Source organism: Sitophilus oryzae, unplaced genomic scaffold (genome assembly GCF_002938485.1).
Source record: "Sitophilus oryzae breed Bouriz unplaced genomic scaffold, Soryzae_2.0 scaffold_857_pilon_pilon, whole genome shotgun sequence".
NCBI classification, from domain to species: domain Eukaryota; kingdom Metazoa; phylum Arthropoda; class Insecta; order Coleoptera; family Curculionidae; genus Sitophilus; species Sitophilus oryzae.
Window position 1 is genome coordinate 5,958,405 of NW_022147480.1, and position 17,899 is coordinate 5,976,303.

At 33.9% G+C, this 17,899-nt stretch overlaps 1 protein-coding gene across 1 annotated transcript in view; it reads right to left on the reverse strand.

The window, feature by feature from the left end:
* The window catches only part of LOC115889985, a 103,029-nt gene that overhangs the window by 10,571 nt on the left and 74,559 nt on the right, over nucleotides 1-17,899 (reverse strand). The window contains exon 3 of the mRNA XM_030910087.1: nucleotides 1,189-1,266. Within this exon, the coding sequence (XP_030765947.1) occupies nucleotides 1,189-1,266 (78 nt within the window). The remainder of the gene's footprint in view (nucleotides 1-1,188; nucleotides 1,267-17,899) is intronic.

Below are 17,899 nucleotides of genomic sequence, written 5' to 3' on the forward strand. Positions count from 1 at the left end.
ACTTATTTCTGGGACACCCTGTATAAAAGTGGACAACGCTGTGCCGGTCAAGTGACACTAATCACGTGACTAAAAATTTATTTGGTATGAACTGTATATTAGATGTTAATACATCTGGCATTATGGTATTCTGGTATATTATCATTATTAGAATAAATGAAATGAAAATATAACAAAAGTAATTTATTTTACTAGGAAGGATATTAATAAACTAGTTATAGGTCAAACTATTAAAAACAAAAACATATCAATAATATTATTTATATTACTTTAACACTTCTTTGTCCACATAAAATATAATCAAATTAACCTTAACACCGAGCTTAATTTACGTTTAAAAGCCAGAAAAGCTATTTTATGCTTTTTCTTATTCAGTTCTTTTTCTGTTCATTGTTTTTGCTTACACAAGTCAAGGTTAGTGGTTACACGGTAGCATTAAACGCAATTGAAATGAAAATTACTATCATTAAATGGAAATTACATTTTCTTAGATGTTTTTCAATAAACTATTTCTATATTAAAACGTATTCGTTGGATTTTATTATTATAAAAAAAACTGTGTTATAGTCTCACTTGCACACCTTCATGTATCATGGGTTCTGGATTTTGACGATGTGTAGATATGGAAAATAATGGAAAAATACTAGAGGGGCATCAGGCATGTTAAAAAGAGACAAAAATGTCAGTGTCCTTGTTACCTATATATGTCTCTTAAAATTGGACAATATACCGGATCCCAAGTAAGTGCAAATATTTTAGGGGTAGGTATAGTCTATGAGTTTTTTTTTCGCATTTTTTTTGAAATTCGAAAATTAATTTTTTGAAACATTTTTTATTTTTAGTTAAAAATCATATCTTCATAATATGGCAACATATATGTAGTAGATTTTACAAGTAAGAAAACCTAGAAAAGATCCAGTGGTTCTCAAAATTTAAGCGAAAAATCTTTTTTTTTAATTTTGAAAGTAAAATATCTCGGTTATTTTGGACTTATTTGAAAAACGGTAACGAGAAAATATGTTTCTTTTATCGAGATGAACCAGCCCTGAAAATATTTGCACTTATTTAAGACTCACCCTATATATCCAATTTATATTGTATGAACACAACGGATGTCTTTGGTGCCAAATAAAGAGATATAATTGATTTATTACAATAACTAAATATATATGCGGCAATGGTACTAACCTTTGAATCCTGGATTGTCAAAAGCATACTCTGCCTTTCCACCGCGCTCTGGATCAGATTCCAAAATTAAGTGGTTCTCTGCAACAAGAAAACAAAAATAATTAAAAAAATTAGATAAAATTCTATTAATTAAAATAAATTATTATATCTGAATGTCATTGGCAGCTAATAATAGTAAATTTAGAAAATTTAATCTAACTATATAACTTAATTAAATTTGGAAGTTAGGAAATCCCTACTGTCAGTGTATAAAATAAATTACATATAAAAACAAATATTAAGAATCAATATATTAGAATCAATGTCATATAGAGCTTAAGAGATGTACAGACAAATAATACAAAAATGCATAGTGGCAACAATGTACAGGGTGTCCCATTTAGGTTGAAATCGTACGGTACCTCCGTTATTCGTGAAGATGTAAGGGTGCGGTTTCCACAAACCTGTGCCACTTTTTTGTCAAACGAAAGATGCTGTAAACAAAATTTTCATAGCCCTCTTCGTTTCTGAGCTACAGGGTCTTTTTGAAAATTTTGCAATTTGGGACACCCCCTGTATCTCTGTTATTGTTAAAGGTATCGAGAAGGTCAAAACTGTTTATTGTAGAACTTTCTACGTAGAATACAGTAGCGTAGTCTGTTATTCTATAGGAAAAGAATATTTTTAAAGATATGAACTAAACTTATGCTTTCTTAAATGGAACACCCTGTATATTTATTATAAATTATATGATCTGGCCTGCCATAAGCTTCTGAAAAATATATATCACTCTATATTTGTTTTCACTATTTAATGCAATATTTAAAAAAAAATTAAAAGATCAAATTTATTAGTAGGCCATGATTGATAATAAAGAAAACTAAAGAAATTATTAAAAGTATACTATTATCTGTCTCTTGTTTTATTTTTAGAACCATTTATTAGTGGCTTCTTTGACCATTAGGGAAACTTAACTCTCTACCGCTATTTCTAAATCTTGGAAGCTATCGTATCGGGACTTTTAAATATTCCTCTAGCTAATTCCTCCTCACGACTTAAAAATATTTTTTTTTGGTAGAGAAACAAACTACGCCACTGTATTCTGCATAAAAAGTTCTACAAGAATCAGTTTTTACCTTCTCAATATCATCCATAATAACGGAGATACGGTGGCTGATCCAAATTGCAAAATTTTCGAAAAGACCCTGTAGCTCAGAAACGAAGAGGGCTATGAAAATTTTGTTTACAGCATCTTCCGTTTGACAGAAAAGTGGGGCAGGTTTGTGCAAACCGCATGCTTCTATCTTCACTAATAACGGAGATATCGTATGATTTCAACCAAAATGGGACACCCTGTACAATATTTCCAGTAACAAAAAATATAAAGATCATTTATTGGAATGAATATATTCTCCAAATAACGATATTTTTTTATCGATTAGTGAAACTGAAAAAGAACTAAAAACCTATCAAAATTTTAGTTCCTTTTTGTCCAAACATTTTGCAGAATATTGCAAGTGATAACTCAACGATGATGTAAAATTAAATCATACACAGTGTTACGAATACTAATTCCCACATACCATATGCATTTTCTATGTACCTCAACCTTAATTTGTTTAACCATACGTACACATTATTACGTACAACATAGAAAACGTATTTATTTTCAATCGAATATTGCGTACATAACAATGGCGGTGCGCAATGGCTTGGGCAATGAGCCTAATTGAATCAAAGAATTTGGGTTACTAATTGACTATTCTTGTAGAAGCAGACTAATTATTTAATCAATTACGGTTAAATTAACCTAAAAATAGATAAAGTAAGCGTACTTTCCAAATAGGCATATGATTAAAACTGTTTATAATCGAGAAAGATTTGAAAGTGATGATTTTGTTTAAAAAATTATTAGTTAATACCAAAAGTTTGATTGAATATTAGAAATCTGCGATTATTAGGGAAGTACCTACTAGTACTACTACTGCCATTACTCGCTGACGAGTATTTGACACGCATCAGAAGATGGTATGAAACGCGTTTCTTTCATGAGCTTTTCTGTGACTGAAAAGCCCGATACGTGATGTTATCATATGAAAGCAGTGCGAATCCTCGCAGGAGTGGGTTACCCTTGATCACTGTAAACCACACTTTGTTAATTTGCAGATATTGACTCTACCATCTTTATACATTTTATGTCAATTGTTAGAAATTCACAAGAACAAAGATAGTCTCTTGTATAACTCTGATATATATAACTATGGCACAAGATCCGCTCATCTTATAAGAGCAAATAAATTTAGGCTCACCAAATCTTCAAGAAACTCTTTAAATATTGAATTGTATAATGTAATTCCTACCTCCGTCAAAAGTTATAATATTTGTAAATTCAGGTTCTGAAGAATTTTCTGATAGTCCATACGTTCTACTCGGTGGCGGAATATTTTAATATTATGAACTTAACCACCGACCTAACTTAAATGTCGTATTCATCGTTTATACACTGTATTTTGTATTTTTATTTTAGTTTGTATATATTTAACTGTTTTATAACATGCTACAATTGTATCTTGTTTGTACAAAATGTGGTCAAATAAAGCAATCTATCTATTTATCTCCCTTCCGCACTCCGGACATTCAAGAATCTCAGTGCTTTGTTGCCTCTTTATTTTTTGGTTGTCGCTGTTAACTGAGTTCCCAATTCTTCTCCATTGAGTTCTATTAAGGGCTGCTTTTTCCCACTGATACTCATCCCCTTTAAGTTTTCGTGGAAAATATCCTTGTACATTTTAGGTTATCCACCCGGTTTCCTCTTAGCGTCTACAAGCTCACCGTAAAGAAGAGATTATGGTAGGCGGTTGTCTTGCATCCTGATGCTTACGTGACCAGTCCATCTTAAACGGGATTTAGTAATCATGATTTCAACGCTCTCGCAGCTAGTTTTTCAAGGACCGATACGTTTGAGACATGGTGAAACTTAACTATCTGGTTCTTAAGACTTCTCTGTTGCAACTTGTTTAATGCGTTCATGTGTCGCCGGTACGGTACCCAGGTTTCGCTTTGGTATATTGAAACACAACATACTTCCACATTTTGAATGTATAGTTACTTCATATACATCTGGATGAAATATATAATACTAACAGCACCGTCTAACAGTGCTACGCTAGAGATCCGATGGCCCCTGTAGAAGCAAAATAAATTAAAAAGTTCTTTTTAAATGCTCAAATTTATTTATAAAGTTACTAATTATTAACTATGAGTAGTACCACATAATATAATAAGAGTTTATTAGAACCTATCACGGTTAGATAATATTGATAACTTAAACAATAATGACTTCTCAATTTTTATGGTATTGCTCAATGGAATGACTTTATTGTCTTAGGACCTGTGGATAGTCTTATCCACAGGTCTTAAGTATAGGCCTTATGTTTCTCGACCTTATTATATTCTACAGTATGATCGATAAAACCATCAAGTTACAGCAGAAATGTGGATCGACGCCATAAATTGTATTATTATAGAAACAAAACTATAATCCATTGGTATTTCGAGGATAATTTGACGCCATTTTTTTTCGATCCTACGGTATATAACATTTGTCTCTACGGGACATGAATAAACTTTTATCATACCATCTACATACCTAAGTAGTCTTAAGCAGTTAACTTAAACAGATGTGGTTGTGGTACTATTTATCGGCAAAGAGAACAAGTAAGTAGAGAACAACAATGCAATTTCAAATGCGATATAGTAGAACGATATATCACACTTCATTGCATAAACATACGATGGCTGTGAACACGGTCGATGGCATTCCTAGGTTAGGTTTAGGTGTACATGATAGCTGTATGGTGAAATATGGGACAAAATATCAGATTTAAGGTGATGGTATTCAGTGTATTTTATTTTCAGGTCACTACTAGCCAATGACTAAAGAATTCAAGGACAAATAACACCCGAGAGCAAATTGTTACCATGGCACCAAACAGTACCGTGGCCATATTTTTTTCTTAACTTAGCTAGTTGAAGGGATATTTATATTTTTGATAAATGTTTTGACTACGCCTATGGTGTAGGCGGTGGCATCATACTAATTAATTACGAAAAAAACGTATTAAAATGTTAACAAAAGGTACAAAACTAGTAGCGACGTATAGCAACACATCAAGTACATATAATATCAGAAAAATAATTATCGAATTCAATAAGAAAACTTAAGAAAACGCTAAAAAAGTAGAGCGGACTGTTTATTTACCTATGAAACGTAACTCCTGGCTCTTTCTTGTCACTGCTGCTTTTACATTTGAAAGCTGAACAACTAATCAGCATTGTAATAAAGTTTATACAAAGTTCACTACACACGAACTATTAAAAATTGCTAAAATTGTCGCTGGTGACCAACTGCTGACTCATTGTTTGCCACCAAAAAAAAAGGCGTCAAAGGTCACAAATTCTGCTGCAGCCCGTATAGGGCCGTTACATGTCCCTTATATTCTTTAGTTATTGCTACTAGCAGAGTTTTAAATTTTAGTTAAAACTTTTATCTACAGGGTGAGTCTTAAATAAGTGCAAATATTTTTAGAGGTAATATATTTGACTCCAGAAACACGACTATGAGGTTTTTTTGCGATTTTTTTTAAATTTTGAATTTTTTGAATTTTTTTTTAGTTTTTAGTTAAAAACATAATTTCTTGATAATATGGCAACATAGAAAGTAGATTAAATTTACAAGAAAGAAAATCCAGAAAAGATCCAGTGGTTCTCAAAATTTAAGCAAAAAATCATTTTTTTAGAAATGTTCGGACTTATTTGAAAAACGGTAAAAAGAAAATATTAGTTTTCTTTTATCGAGATCTACCAGCCATAAAAATATTTGCACTTATTTAAAACTCACCCTGTATAGTCTCCCATAATAGGCTGAGGGCTCGTCTACATATGAGTAGAATTATTGAAATACTTTGTAACTTTCTGTATCGCTTAAATATGGCGAACTGATCAAGAAATCTTGAAAAAAAGGCTCAATGTTAATAAATCTTAAAAAGTTACCAACGAAAACGACATATCGACTTACAAACGAGAAACATATCGATTTGATGACACCTTAAAGGGGCCCACAGACGATACAATCGGTTGTACAACTGAAAAATCGTTCAGACAGACCGTAGATACTTTTGGCTACAAAGTTTTAAACAAATTAGTTCAGTGACTCAGTGTATGTTTGACTATGCCACAAACCATGTCAAAAAAAACTAATTTTCGAAGTTTTAATGTTGCATCTGGATTTATTTCTTTCATTTTTCTCAGCAACAATTCGTAGCTGGAGTTCCGTTTGTGTTTATTGGAATATTCCTCACTTTTAACATTCCATAAGCACGAATGGTCTCTATAAATTTCAATAAATTCTGTCCAAAACTGCCTATTTTCCTCCATGATGAAACACCACAATCTCACTACACGATGTATTTCTGTATTAACATAATAGCAACAAGTTGGTGAAAAAGCCACAGACGTTCAAACTTGTCGTTGATCCAACCAAGGTGTACGACAGATTTTTAAAGATGGTGAACCACCAAACGACCCAACCGCGTCTTAACGACAAGTTGGACGACAAGCCCACAGACGTTACGATTATCGTTCAAACAGTTGGATCAAACCAAATCGTCCAACTTGTTGTACAACAGATGATTATTGACTCTGGTCTCTATGTGACACACCGAAGTCGTATCCTTTTTACAAATTCTTGTAACTTGGAGACCGATCCATTCGCTTTTTCACAATGGTTTCATCGCCTAGTATAAAGAGATGTACATTTGTCAAATATTGCCCCGATATTGAATGTGTTCTGATTGATAAAATCTGAATTCAGCTTCCTCTGTTAATCCCACCATGATCTAGCTAGAAATCAAACTATCCTCTGTTATGGAAAGTCTCCCAAATATTAGAAAAATGCAAGACGTTTGTTACAAAACAGACATCTTACAAACTTGCTGATTTGACAATATTTAGACACACGTAGTACTATTATTATTATTACTATATAAAATAGGATGAAAAGTTAGATGAGGCATATCAAGATTATACGCGAGATTATGTCAAGAATTTCAACTTAACAGTTAATACTAGTCAGAAGCGTCAGCTGGAGTTTGGCAAGGTGTGTCGACATTCACGAGAGGATATCTACTTATATTAAAGAAAATTATCAAGTTCTTTTTTAGATTTCCAAGACGTGATAATATGAAACTTCTTACCTCTTACACTAATATATACGTAATTTTAACAAAAAAATATAATTATACTTTAATATAACTGTAAGTATATTGTAAAGTAAGATCGAGTAAATTATTCGTTAAAATTAAAAAGAGCTTGTTAAATTATGTTAATATTATATCTGTTACGACAGGAAATTAATCGTTAAGTAAAAAAGATGTTCTACTATGATCGTTTTAAATAGTGATTATCAAAGTATTCTACCACAAATTCTACTATAGCAGTTTCTTGATTTTCTAGTTCTATTTTATTAGCTGGCTTTATTCTTCTAGCTTTGTTAGTAAAAATTAATCGTGAGAGATATTATTAATACCATTACCTACACATTTTTATACAAGGCGAAGCCGTATTGTCCATTCCATAGGTTAATTCATGGTCAGCAGCCCATAAGCCAACCTGATAACCAGAAGCTAATAGAAGAGCTAAAAGCAGACAAGCTATTGAGAATGCCTCTAGATGCAACACTTACAAGGTATAGCTTTAATAACACAGTATTTCTTTGTGACTTTTTTTACATTTTTGAAAATCTGTACACGCCCTCCCCATCAGTAGTGAAGCTAGTGAAAATATAAAAGAGCATACATCATAAAAACTATAGCCTAAAGCAATTCTGATTGATTTTCGAAATTAGCAAATGAGTCTGGTGGCTTCTCAAACATTTCGAAATTACAAAATTTTTGCTTTTATTTTCCCAGATTTGAAACTTTGTCACATGATAAATAATACTATAATTTCATCTGGCTGTCATTCACAATTACGAAAGCCCCTCCTGACTCACAAGTCACAAGTCAGGTATAGTTGAGTGAAATGAGGAAAGGAAGTGGCACGTGCGTATGAATTTAGCGCGCCTTACGAAAGTTAGACGAGTCTGGCAAAGCTTTTGGCGAAAATAAGAACAATGGTTTCAATCTCATTTTTGTCCATTTTACACCTCCATTTTCACAGATTAGCCAAAGATCGAATACCGAATAATTCTATCGGTGTTTGCTGCCTGGGTCTACGACTAGTCTACGACTTCTAGTCTCCTGGACTACGAGTAAACCTTGATTTTCATGAATCCGTTGTCTGACGATACAATGTTACGATATTAATTTTATTGGTTGAATTTAAAAACTTCGATTGGTTAGAAAATTACGCAGTTTTTAAATTTATGATGTATTTATGATATTTAAATTATTAAGTCCGTTCATCGGATATACGATTTGCTTGTGACTGGTGTCATTTTATATTTCCATTTCCATAACGATTTCGCTGTTTTACTTATAGTCTAAGAGCTAGCAACGTTTTCAAGACAGAATTTTAAGAAAGCTGGTTCTTTAATAAATCTTTTGCTATGCTCTCCTGAACAGAGTGCGGACCGTCGGACCGATGGCTGTCGGTAGATGTTGCGTTCACTACTGCGCGTCACAAATTCGCCCTGTATTTCAGGAACTAAGGAGGCTAGGATAAACCTATGTGTAGCCTAGTTAGTTTCATCAAAATGTAGCAAAGTAATGTGAAAATCGCATCATTGTATCTCTACTCATAAACGACAAATTCCATAAACACACATAAAAATGGGATACCCTGTACAGATGTGATGCGCAGTAGTAAACCGCAGTAGTCTACAGGCAGTCAGACAGCCCGCACTTTGCGGAGGCATAGCAAAAGCAAGGAGGAGAGCCTAGCAACAGATATATTAAAGAACCAGCTTTCTTAAAATTTTCGTTTTCCCGACGCGGGGACGGTGCTAGCGTTGTACTATTATATTTTTATTAAGGTTAAATTAAATTTGTCAAAAAAGTGTCAAAAGGTCCGTTATCGTACGATCTTTCTCCGTTGACGGGCTGGAGTACCTAAAACATTTACGGATGAAAAGTGGCGCGAAAACTCTATGACCAATCAGAGCGCCGCGGCCGCGCCGTCGGACCATCCGCATCGTATCAACGGATAACGGACGCATGAAAATCAAACTGTCTAATGTATGGATATTTCTGATTTTTTCCTCTTATATTTAAAAAAAAATTCAGAAAAGAAATTAGGAATTCCCCAACTTTATTATTAATGCAAAATATTCATGAATATCGCCGCACGCGTCCCGGGTACTACTGTTCTCTGCCCTCGCATACCGTACCGTAGAAGGAAACTCCGAAAAGGAAAAAGGAAAAATCGTGCCCGTGTACCGGCTCACGTCGCCGGTACGTACCGCCGCGCCGATCGCCTAAGCTATATCCATGTCCGGCCGGGTACGTATCTGCGACGTACCCGACGCTATTGGTACCTACTGTTTCGATATCTTTTTATGCATTCCGCACTTGATCGCATGAATTATCATCGGAGCGCGTTCCTCGCATAACTCGCGAAAAGTGTGAATAACCTTGATGATTGGGAAGCATTTAGTACAGCTTACAGTACCACAAGAAATGTTTAATTGTTTTGTTTTTCACAGAGCATAAAAATACGTAGAGTATATTCGTTTCATTTATATGATCAGTTGATCTTTATTATTTGATAAAATCTAGGTAGCTGTGACACGTCTGATGTTACTTGAACATAACTGTCTAATTAGTCCAACTTTAACAACTAAAAAATTGTCAGAAATTTGCCGAAAATGCAAACTTATCCTACATCACAGAGAACTGATACCAATTAATAGAATACATAAATGCTTCTGATTTTATCTAGTCTCGGCTTTTTTATGTAGATATGTTAAAGACAGTGTTGACAAAACTCCATCAACTATTGTCGACAACATGAGAGAAATGATTGTAGCTGCTTTTCGAAGTAGAACTCCACATATGCCTTTTAAAATAAAAAGATCTTTTGAAAGGACAATCATTTAATGTAGCGTATGACTTACCTACATAGGACAATAGTTGAATATGTAATTATAAAATATTCTTTTCTTTTCTGGTGCTTCCTTCTGTTCTTTATTGTAAATTTTTTGATAGCCTTTTGCCAATCCACATCCAACTTCATGGGTTGATGCCCACACTAATTGAGTGTAGTGGCCAACAATGGTCATATTATTTTTCTGTCCATATATAAATACGTTTTTTTTTCGAGCAGAAAATATTCGTAGAGTATTCTCTAGTTTGAGAAAAAAAATACTGAAACTAAATACCTTCAATTACCATTCCTTCAAGCCATACAAAATCACTTACCATATGTCATCAAAATATTAGAGAATATACAAAGAATCTTTGATATGTGTTATTTCTTCAAGCATCGTGCAAACTTAAAAATGATCTCAAGTGTGATTGGACGTCTGGTAGAGCTTACTAAATAAACACAAGATGTCTCGTCAATGCCATTTTAAATCAAATTTAGTTAGGCAGAGATGTGTAGTTAGGCAGGGATGTGTCTTAGCGCCTCACCTATTTAACCAATTATTCAACATATCCATGGCAGCGCTTTCTATATTATATAGTGGACAGCAAACTGTAGAAAAGAGGAATGGGAGTTAGATACAGATGGCGTTAGATACATCTTATGCGATAGTCAAGCAGCACTAAACACGATCAAGTCAGGAACCATCAATTCTAAGTTGGTCAAAGAATGCCTAGAGAAGCTGAACAAATTAGGCAAAGAAAATAAAGTCCTCCTACTCTGGGTGCTTGCTCACCAAGGGATAGAACGCAATGAAAAAGCAAATGATCTAGATCTAGCTAGAAAGGAAGCAAACATTCCACTAACTGAACCAAAACCGTTCTGTTTTCCAAGCGGGAACCAACTGAAAGCGGAACTGAAGAACCTGGAAGACTGCATTCGTAACCTGGAAAGATGGGTGTCCTCCAACGGTCTAAGACACTCGAAAAAGTTCCTTAGAACTTGCGACCGAGAAAAATCAAAGATTTTCCTTGATTTAAGTAAAAACAATTTTCGAATTGTTACGGGGTTTCTAACAGGACACTGTCTCCTCAACAAACACCTCAGTATGCTAAAATGGGGAAAACACCAGAACACCTTAACACTGAGTGCGCCGACACGACAACCGTTCGTGCCATGAACTTTGGTACGGCTGATGTCGAGGATGGAGAGCAGGCCTCTGTAGAGCCGTCTCAGATACTGGCTTTTGTTAAAGCTCTGAGACTGTATGATGAGTTATAGCTCGTTACAACTCAAGAAAGGGGAACACAATAGATATGTAAGGTCTGCGCTCTAGTTGCAAAAACGTTACAACAATTTTATTATAAGAAACGCTCAACACATATACCTGGGTATTCGAGGCCATGAGCCTTAGGGCTCAAACTCACTGACTTGCTGACGAGCAGGTCGCAACGACCTGGCCGTCGCGGCGTCGGCTGGCCGGATGCATTGCGTTTTTAGCTGCGGCCACATGAACTACCAATTTCAACAGAGTTGTCAAATCTAACGATTTTTTACGTTTTACCAATTAGAAAATATTGTTTCAGAAATGTTAAAATATCCGAGTTAACTAAAAAGCGAAGTTGCTATTCACAACAAACAAAAAGCATTGTGTACGCGCGACCGACAAAAAGGGAGATATTCTGTTTTTTTTTACTGATATGGCGCCTTTATCGACTTTAGAAGTAAACATATTAGGGTCATCGTAAAAAAAGATCGTCAGATTATGGCTCTAAATATAAGCAGGTAGAAAGTTTAGCTTCCAGTTATTTCAATGTTTACACATACGAACACATTAAACAAGTTGCAACAGAGACACCTTAGACAACTGTTAAGAATCAAATGATACCACCGCGTCTCAAACGTATCGGTCCTTGAAAAATCTGCGAGAGCGCTGAAGTCACGATTACTAAATTCCGCTTAAGATGGGCTGGTCACGTATGCAGGATGCAAGAAAACCGCCTACCGAAATCTCTTATGGTGAGCTTGTAGACGGTAAGAGGAAACCGGGTGGACAACTCGAAAGGTACAAGGATATTTTCCATGAAAACTTAAAGGGAATAAGCATGCAAAATCAGTGGGAGAAAGCAGCGCACAATACTACGCAATGGAGAAGAACTGTAAACTCAGTTAACAACCAAAAAGTAAAGCGGCAACAGAGCAATGATATTCTTGAATGTCCGGAGTGCGGAAGAGAGTCGGGCTTTTCAGTGACAGAAAAGCTCATGAAAGAAAACGCCTTGCGGAACTATCTTCTGATAAGTGTCAAATACTCGTCAGCGAGTAATGGCAGTAAGTAAGTAAACCAAATAATGGCTAGGTACAGATAGAAAATTCCTCTGAGATACTGAGTCCATTTTATGATGTATACTTTGTTTAACAATGTGTAAAATAGCTTTAAGCAATACTACCATATTCATTTTCATTTCACACACAAACACCTACGCTCTTTTCAACATATATTACTTATCCGTTTTAAGCTAAGTACCAAGTACCTTCTACACATACGCTTACCATAAATCGTCGGTACTTTTACTATCGAAACGGCCACCTAAATTGCCGGTGCACCGTTCAAAAGTGGACGCCAAATGGACAGCCGAGGTTATTGACCAAATATCCTTCGCCATTGCAAAGATACACAAACTGAAATGCTTTCTCATCTGGACCTCGCTTGAAGCGTATCGATCTCGCATACTTATGCAAATCGAGAACGAATTGTAACATATATTATATATGGACTGAATTAATGAAACACCAACATAAAATTTAAAGATGGTAACGATTTGAGTTCATTGGTATGCCACTCTGTGACAATAATGACATATATTTTACCATGCGAATATGAGAAATTTTATATTGGTAAATAGTAATTTTTTATACAGTATTTTATCGTCGACCGAAAAGATTAATAAATTAGTTTCGGCAGACGATAATGCAATTTCATCGTCGTGTATAAAACAATATTTTTTTCCATAGGGAGTTACGTTTTAAAAAATATTCAGAAATTATTATTTCAGGGAATTTATTAAGCCGAAATTACATTTACGAGTAAGTCGTATACGAGTAAGCGAATCGTATACGATTTCGCATATGTAAATAGGAACTCGTAAATCGTATACGTGTTTTTTCAAAGTTGAGTGAGATCCGATTTCATTACGAGTACCGGTTTTGTTATTGACAAAAATGGCGGCAAATAAGTTATCGCCGGAGGATATTGATGGATTTATAGATCTTTACCACAATATGAAGTGTTTATGGGATGTAAGAAGCAAAGAATATAGAGTTAATAACTCGGTTAATAATTTTTGTTCAATTCCCAAAACACTTCTTGATTGTAAAGTGGCTTTAACCCACACTCGCCTTTTTTTCTAACAATCTGTTGACATTCTATTTTTTTTTCATTATTAACATTAGAATTCCGGCTATAGCAGCATGCTTTCTTTTACTAGGCGCCATATTTACACAGTTTAATGGCATATGATTCTAAATTTAAATGTAAATAAAACTCGTACTCCTATACGAGTACCCGTATACGGTTTACTCGTAAATGTAATTTGGGCTTTACGAGTAGAAAAAATATTGTGCTGGGTTGGCGTTGGTTTCTATGTAATTTGACAAATAAATAAAGCTGTCTCTTTAGTTGTCAGTTTTGAGTTAATATTTTTTAATACTCTTTCGTATCGATTGCTGATTGAATTGCATCTATCATATTAAGAAATGAAAGTAAATAATAAAGCGCCTCTCGTGTTTGTGCGCACTCAAAATATTTTTAATATATTTTTTAAATTTACATTTTTTTAATTGCAATATAAGTAATATATTACATTTAAATGGAATATATTACATAACAATTATGTCAATTACAGGATTGCAAGCTTGTTTTCTAACATTTTTTAAATAAAACGAATTATAAAATTTCAATATATGTATATTTGTCGTAGGTATGAAAAAAGTAAAATATAAAACGGACAAACGCTTACTTACATTGCAATAAAATTTCCACTTTTAGTTTTGCAATCCAAACGCAATATTTCTATTTCACAAATAAAAATATCCGACAACACTAAAATCACTGAAACTTCCGCGGCTGACAACGAAAACTGAAAAATATATATAGGCTGCATATCAACATCACGCTGTACTATTATGTGTTTGTTGTTGAAATAATATAAAATATCTAATTATAACTTGTAAATTTTAATATTTTTTCGTCATACTATATTGTTATATTATTATAACATAAGCAAAATCAGAATGGAAAAGATGCATATAACGTCCGCCGGACGTTATCATAACGGCCGGCGGCCGTTAAGTTTCTAAGGTAATCGTAACGTGTGTCACCTGCAACAATGACTATTTATTGTCAGTTGGACTTTTCAAAAATTGGGAAAATAGACCATAGCGAGATGTCGCGAGAAATTCCGTTGGAAATACAGGAGGAAGCGGCTGCGGCTACTCAAAATTATACTTCCGACTATAACCAGAGAGAGATATCAGCAGGAATATGACAATTTTTTGAAGTGGCGGCAGGATAGAAGTATAAACAGCGTAAATGAAGCGGTATTGCTGGCTTATGCTAAAAGAATGTCTGAAATGTATTCTCCTACATCACTGTGGACAAAGATATCCATGCTGAAGCTTGCGTTGAGAGTATATGAAAACATCGACATATCAAGGTAAAAAGCCATTATATTCTTCGATATTTAATCATACTCATCTAAATTATATTTCTTCATAGATTTGGTAAACTGTTCATGTTTCTGAGGCGCAAAAACGAAGGTTATTCACCAAAAAAGCCAAAGTTCTGTCGGAGAATGACATAAATAATTTTCTACTGGATGCCGATGATTACACCTGGTTACTCGAAAAATTGTATTGGTGCTTGGTATTCTTGAGCTTGTAGGCGCAGCGAGCTTTGGTCACTCACAGTTGATGATTTCGAAGATTCGGAGAAAAATATTCTTGTCTCATTAAGAAATACTGAAAATAAGAAAGATAGGAAATTTCTTATTCCAAAAACGGGCCTTCCGTTTGATGCCTATGGTTTATACAAAAATACATCAACCTGCGTCCTCGTAACTTTGACAATCCAAAATTTTTCATTGGTTACAAGAAAGGCAAGTGTGTTAAGCAAATCGTCGGTATATTATACCATCGGGAGCGTACCGCAGAAAATTGCAAAATTTTTGAACTTGGAGAATCCAGAACGTTATACAGGGCATTCATTTCGTAGATCATCAGCAACCATGCTCGCCGAAAATGGTGGTGATTTACTATCGCTAAAGGAGCTAGGAGGATGGGAGTCTTCAACAGTGGCAGAAACTTACATAGAAAAATCAGTTTCCAAAAGAATGAAAAATAACAAATCAACTTTTTTCATGATAGCTCCAAAAATAATGTGTCTTTAGTGGGATACAAATATTTGCCATTCTTCAGTAGCATCATCTTCTTTCTATAAAATCTGTAAATCCCTGGGAAGGATTACAGATTTCTAAGAACAACAAGTGCACTTTTAATTTCCATGTTCATTATCATGAAAAATGAATTTTAGTATAAGACATTATGTATTTTTTATCCTTACTTGTGTTATTGTTCAATAAAATTTGTTATTAAATAGTAGTGTTTATTGCTCTAAAAATCTGCAGTATGACGAAAAATCTAGAACGCAACACGAAGCCGATAACAAATAACGGCCTTGGCTGCTTATGATCCTCGGCTATCGCCTCGATCACAAACTTCAGCCCGGCCGTTATTTGAAAATATCTAATTATAACTTGTAAATTTTAATATTTTAACATGATTTTAACTACTTCTGACAATAACAAACTTTTTGTTATCAAGATGACATGTTAGACGGCAACTGACATATATGTCATAATATTTGAATCTTAAATATGAATGTAATATAATTTAAATTACTATAATGCAACTTTATACTAAGAAAACATTTATACATTCACAAAATACAACAAAGTCTAATAATATAGTTTGAAAACAATGAGTATTGAATTAAAATTGAAAAAGTTAAGCGCGACCCCTTGTGTCAAAATTAGATGATTAAATTTTCGCAATTTTTACACCATTTGACCGGTGGCGTCTCTAGTGTTTGTTCAGGCGGTTGGTCTTTTACTCCCGCTTATGGCCATCAAAGAAAAAGTTCTAAAGGGGGATGTTTTGTGTTCTCTTTCGTGTCGATTGTTGATTGAATTGGAGCCAGAAATGGCTCAAAACGAAATAAGTAAATTACCATGCAACAGATATTCAGGCATAGGCGAAAACGCCATATCCAAACTACTTCCATTTAAATCCCGAATAACTTATGAAAAGAAATACAAAAATTTTCAAAAATGGAAGCAATTAAAAAACGTGCGAGAATAAATAAAGTTTTTAACCTATCCTCGCTGTTAAAGTATCATTTAACCTACCCATGCGATTAAAGTATTATTTTATCTACTATTTTTGATAGATATAAGGCAATTTTAACAGTTGCTATGGAAAAAAAACATATTTTGTGCGAGGGAAATAAGAAATGAAAACTGAAGTAAAAAAAAGTATTTTTGCTTGAAATTAAAACTGATTGCTACTGAAATTAACAGCATTATTTGCTTTTGAAATTTTACAGTTGGAGAAAGTTAATGTCGATGTGCTTATATTATTACTCGAAAGTTAATTAAAATTAATGATATTTCTTTGATTAACGTCCATAGTTCAATTACTTGAATTAAAATTAATCTACTTATTACAAATTAATTAAATACTTAAACGATCAGGCTTAATTACCAGATCCTTTAATTTAGCTTCATCATCTTTATTATTAAATGCTTCAGTGCCTAAGTAAGCCATACTCCTATTTAAACAAACTTTTAATCATTCACATATTAAATAATTATTATAAAATATTTATCAAAATTTTCTGAATCTCATTATATACATATACTAAGGGCTGGCAAAGGTTAGTCTTGGGTCGAGATTTCCGTATGTAAGAAGAGTACAATGCGTTTATAATGTACTGAACAAGGAGAGGACAGTTAACACGTTGCCAAACGTATGAAATAAACCGAGAAACTGTGCACATCGCTAAGAGACGTGGAAGGGGATATAGCAGATTTGTCGCAGTTGACCGGTCGACCCAATCAATACCTCTGTCAGTACTTAAAGTTCTAGGGAAAGGTGTACGTCATGCGTTCAACGATTTAATTACGTCTCGTGATACTTAATTTGTTTATTTATTAACGAGTCGTTGTAATTTTCCCTATAGCTTGAATTTTTTTAAGTGCAAGCTAGAAACACTTGCAATTTTGGTAAAAATATGTGGAATTGAGTGGGTGTTCGATAGTGGTCGCGCTATTAGAACTATGAATTCAAAAATCGATACCTCGAAATCTATTAGAAATAAGAGATTGTAGTTTTTTGAAGAACTTTGTTAATATTTCTGCTGTATTTTCTTTGTAGACAGTATGTGAAAATCTTTATCAATAAAAAAATTACATGATTGCTGAAAATTGCTATGCTCTAAAAGTAAATGGATGGATTGTTTACAATTTTTGAATGGAAAAAACAACCTTATCGAATTTTTCTTATGTAAACATATTGTAAAATATCCGATCCTGAA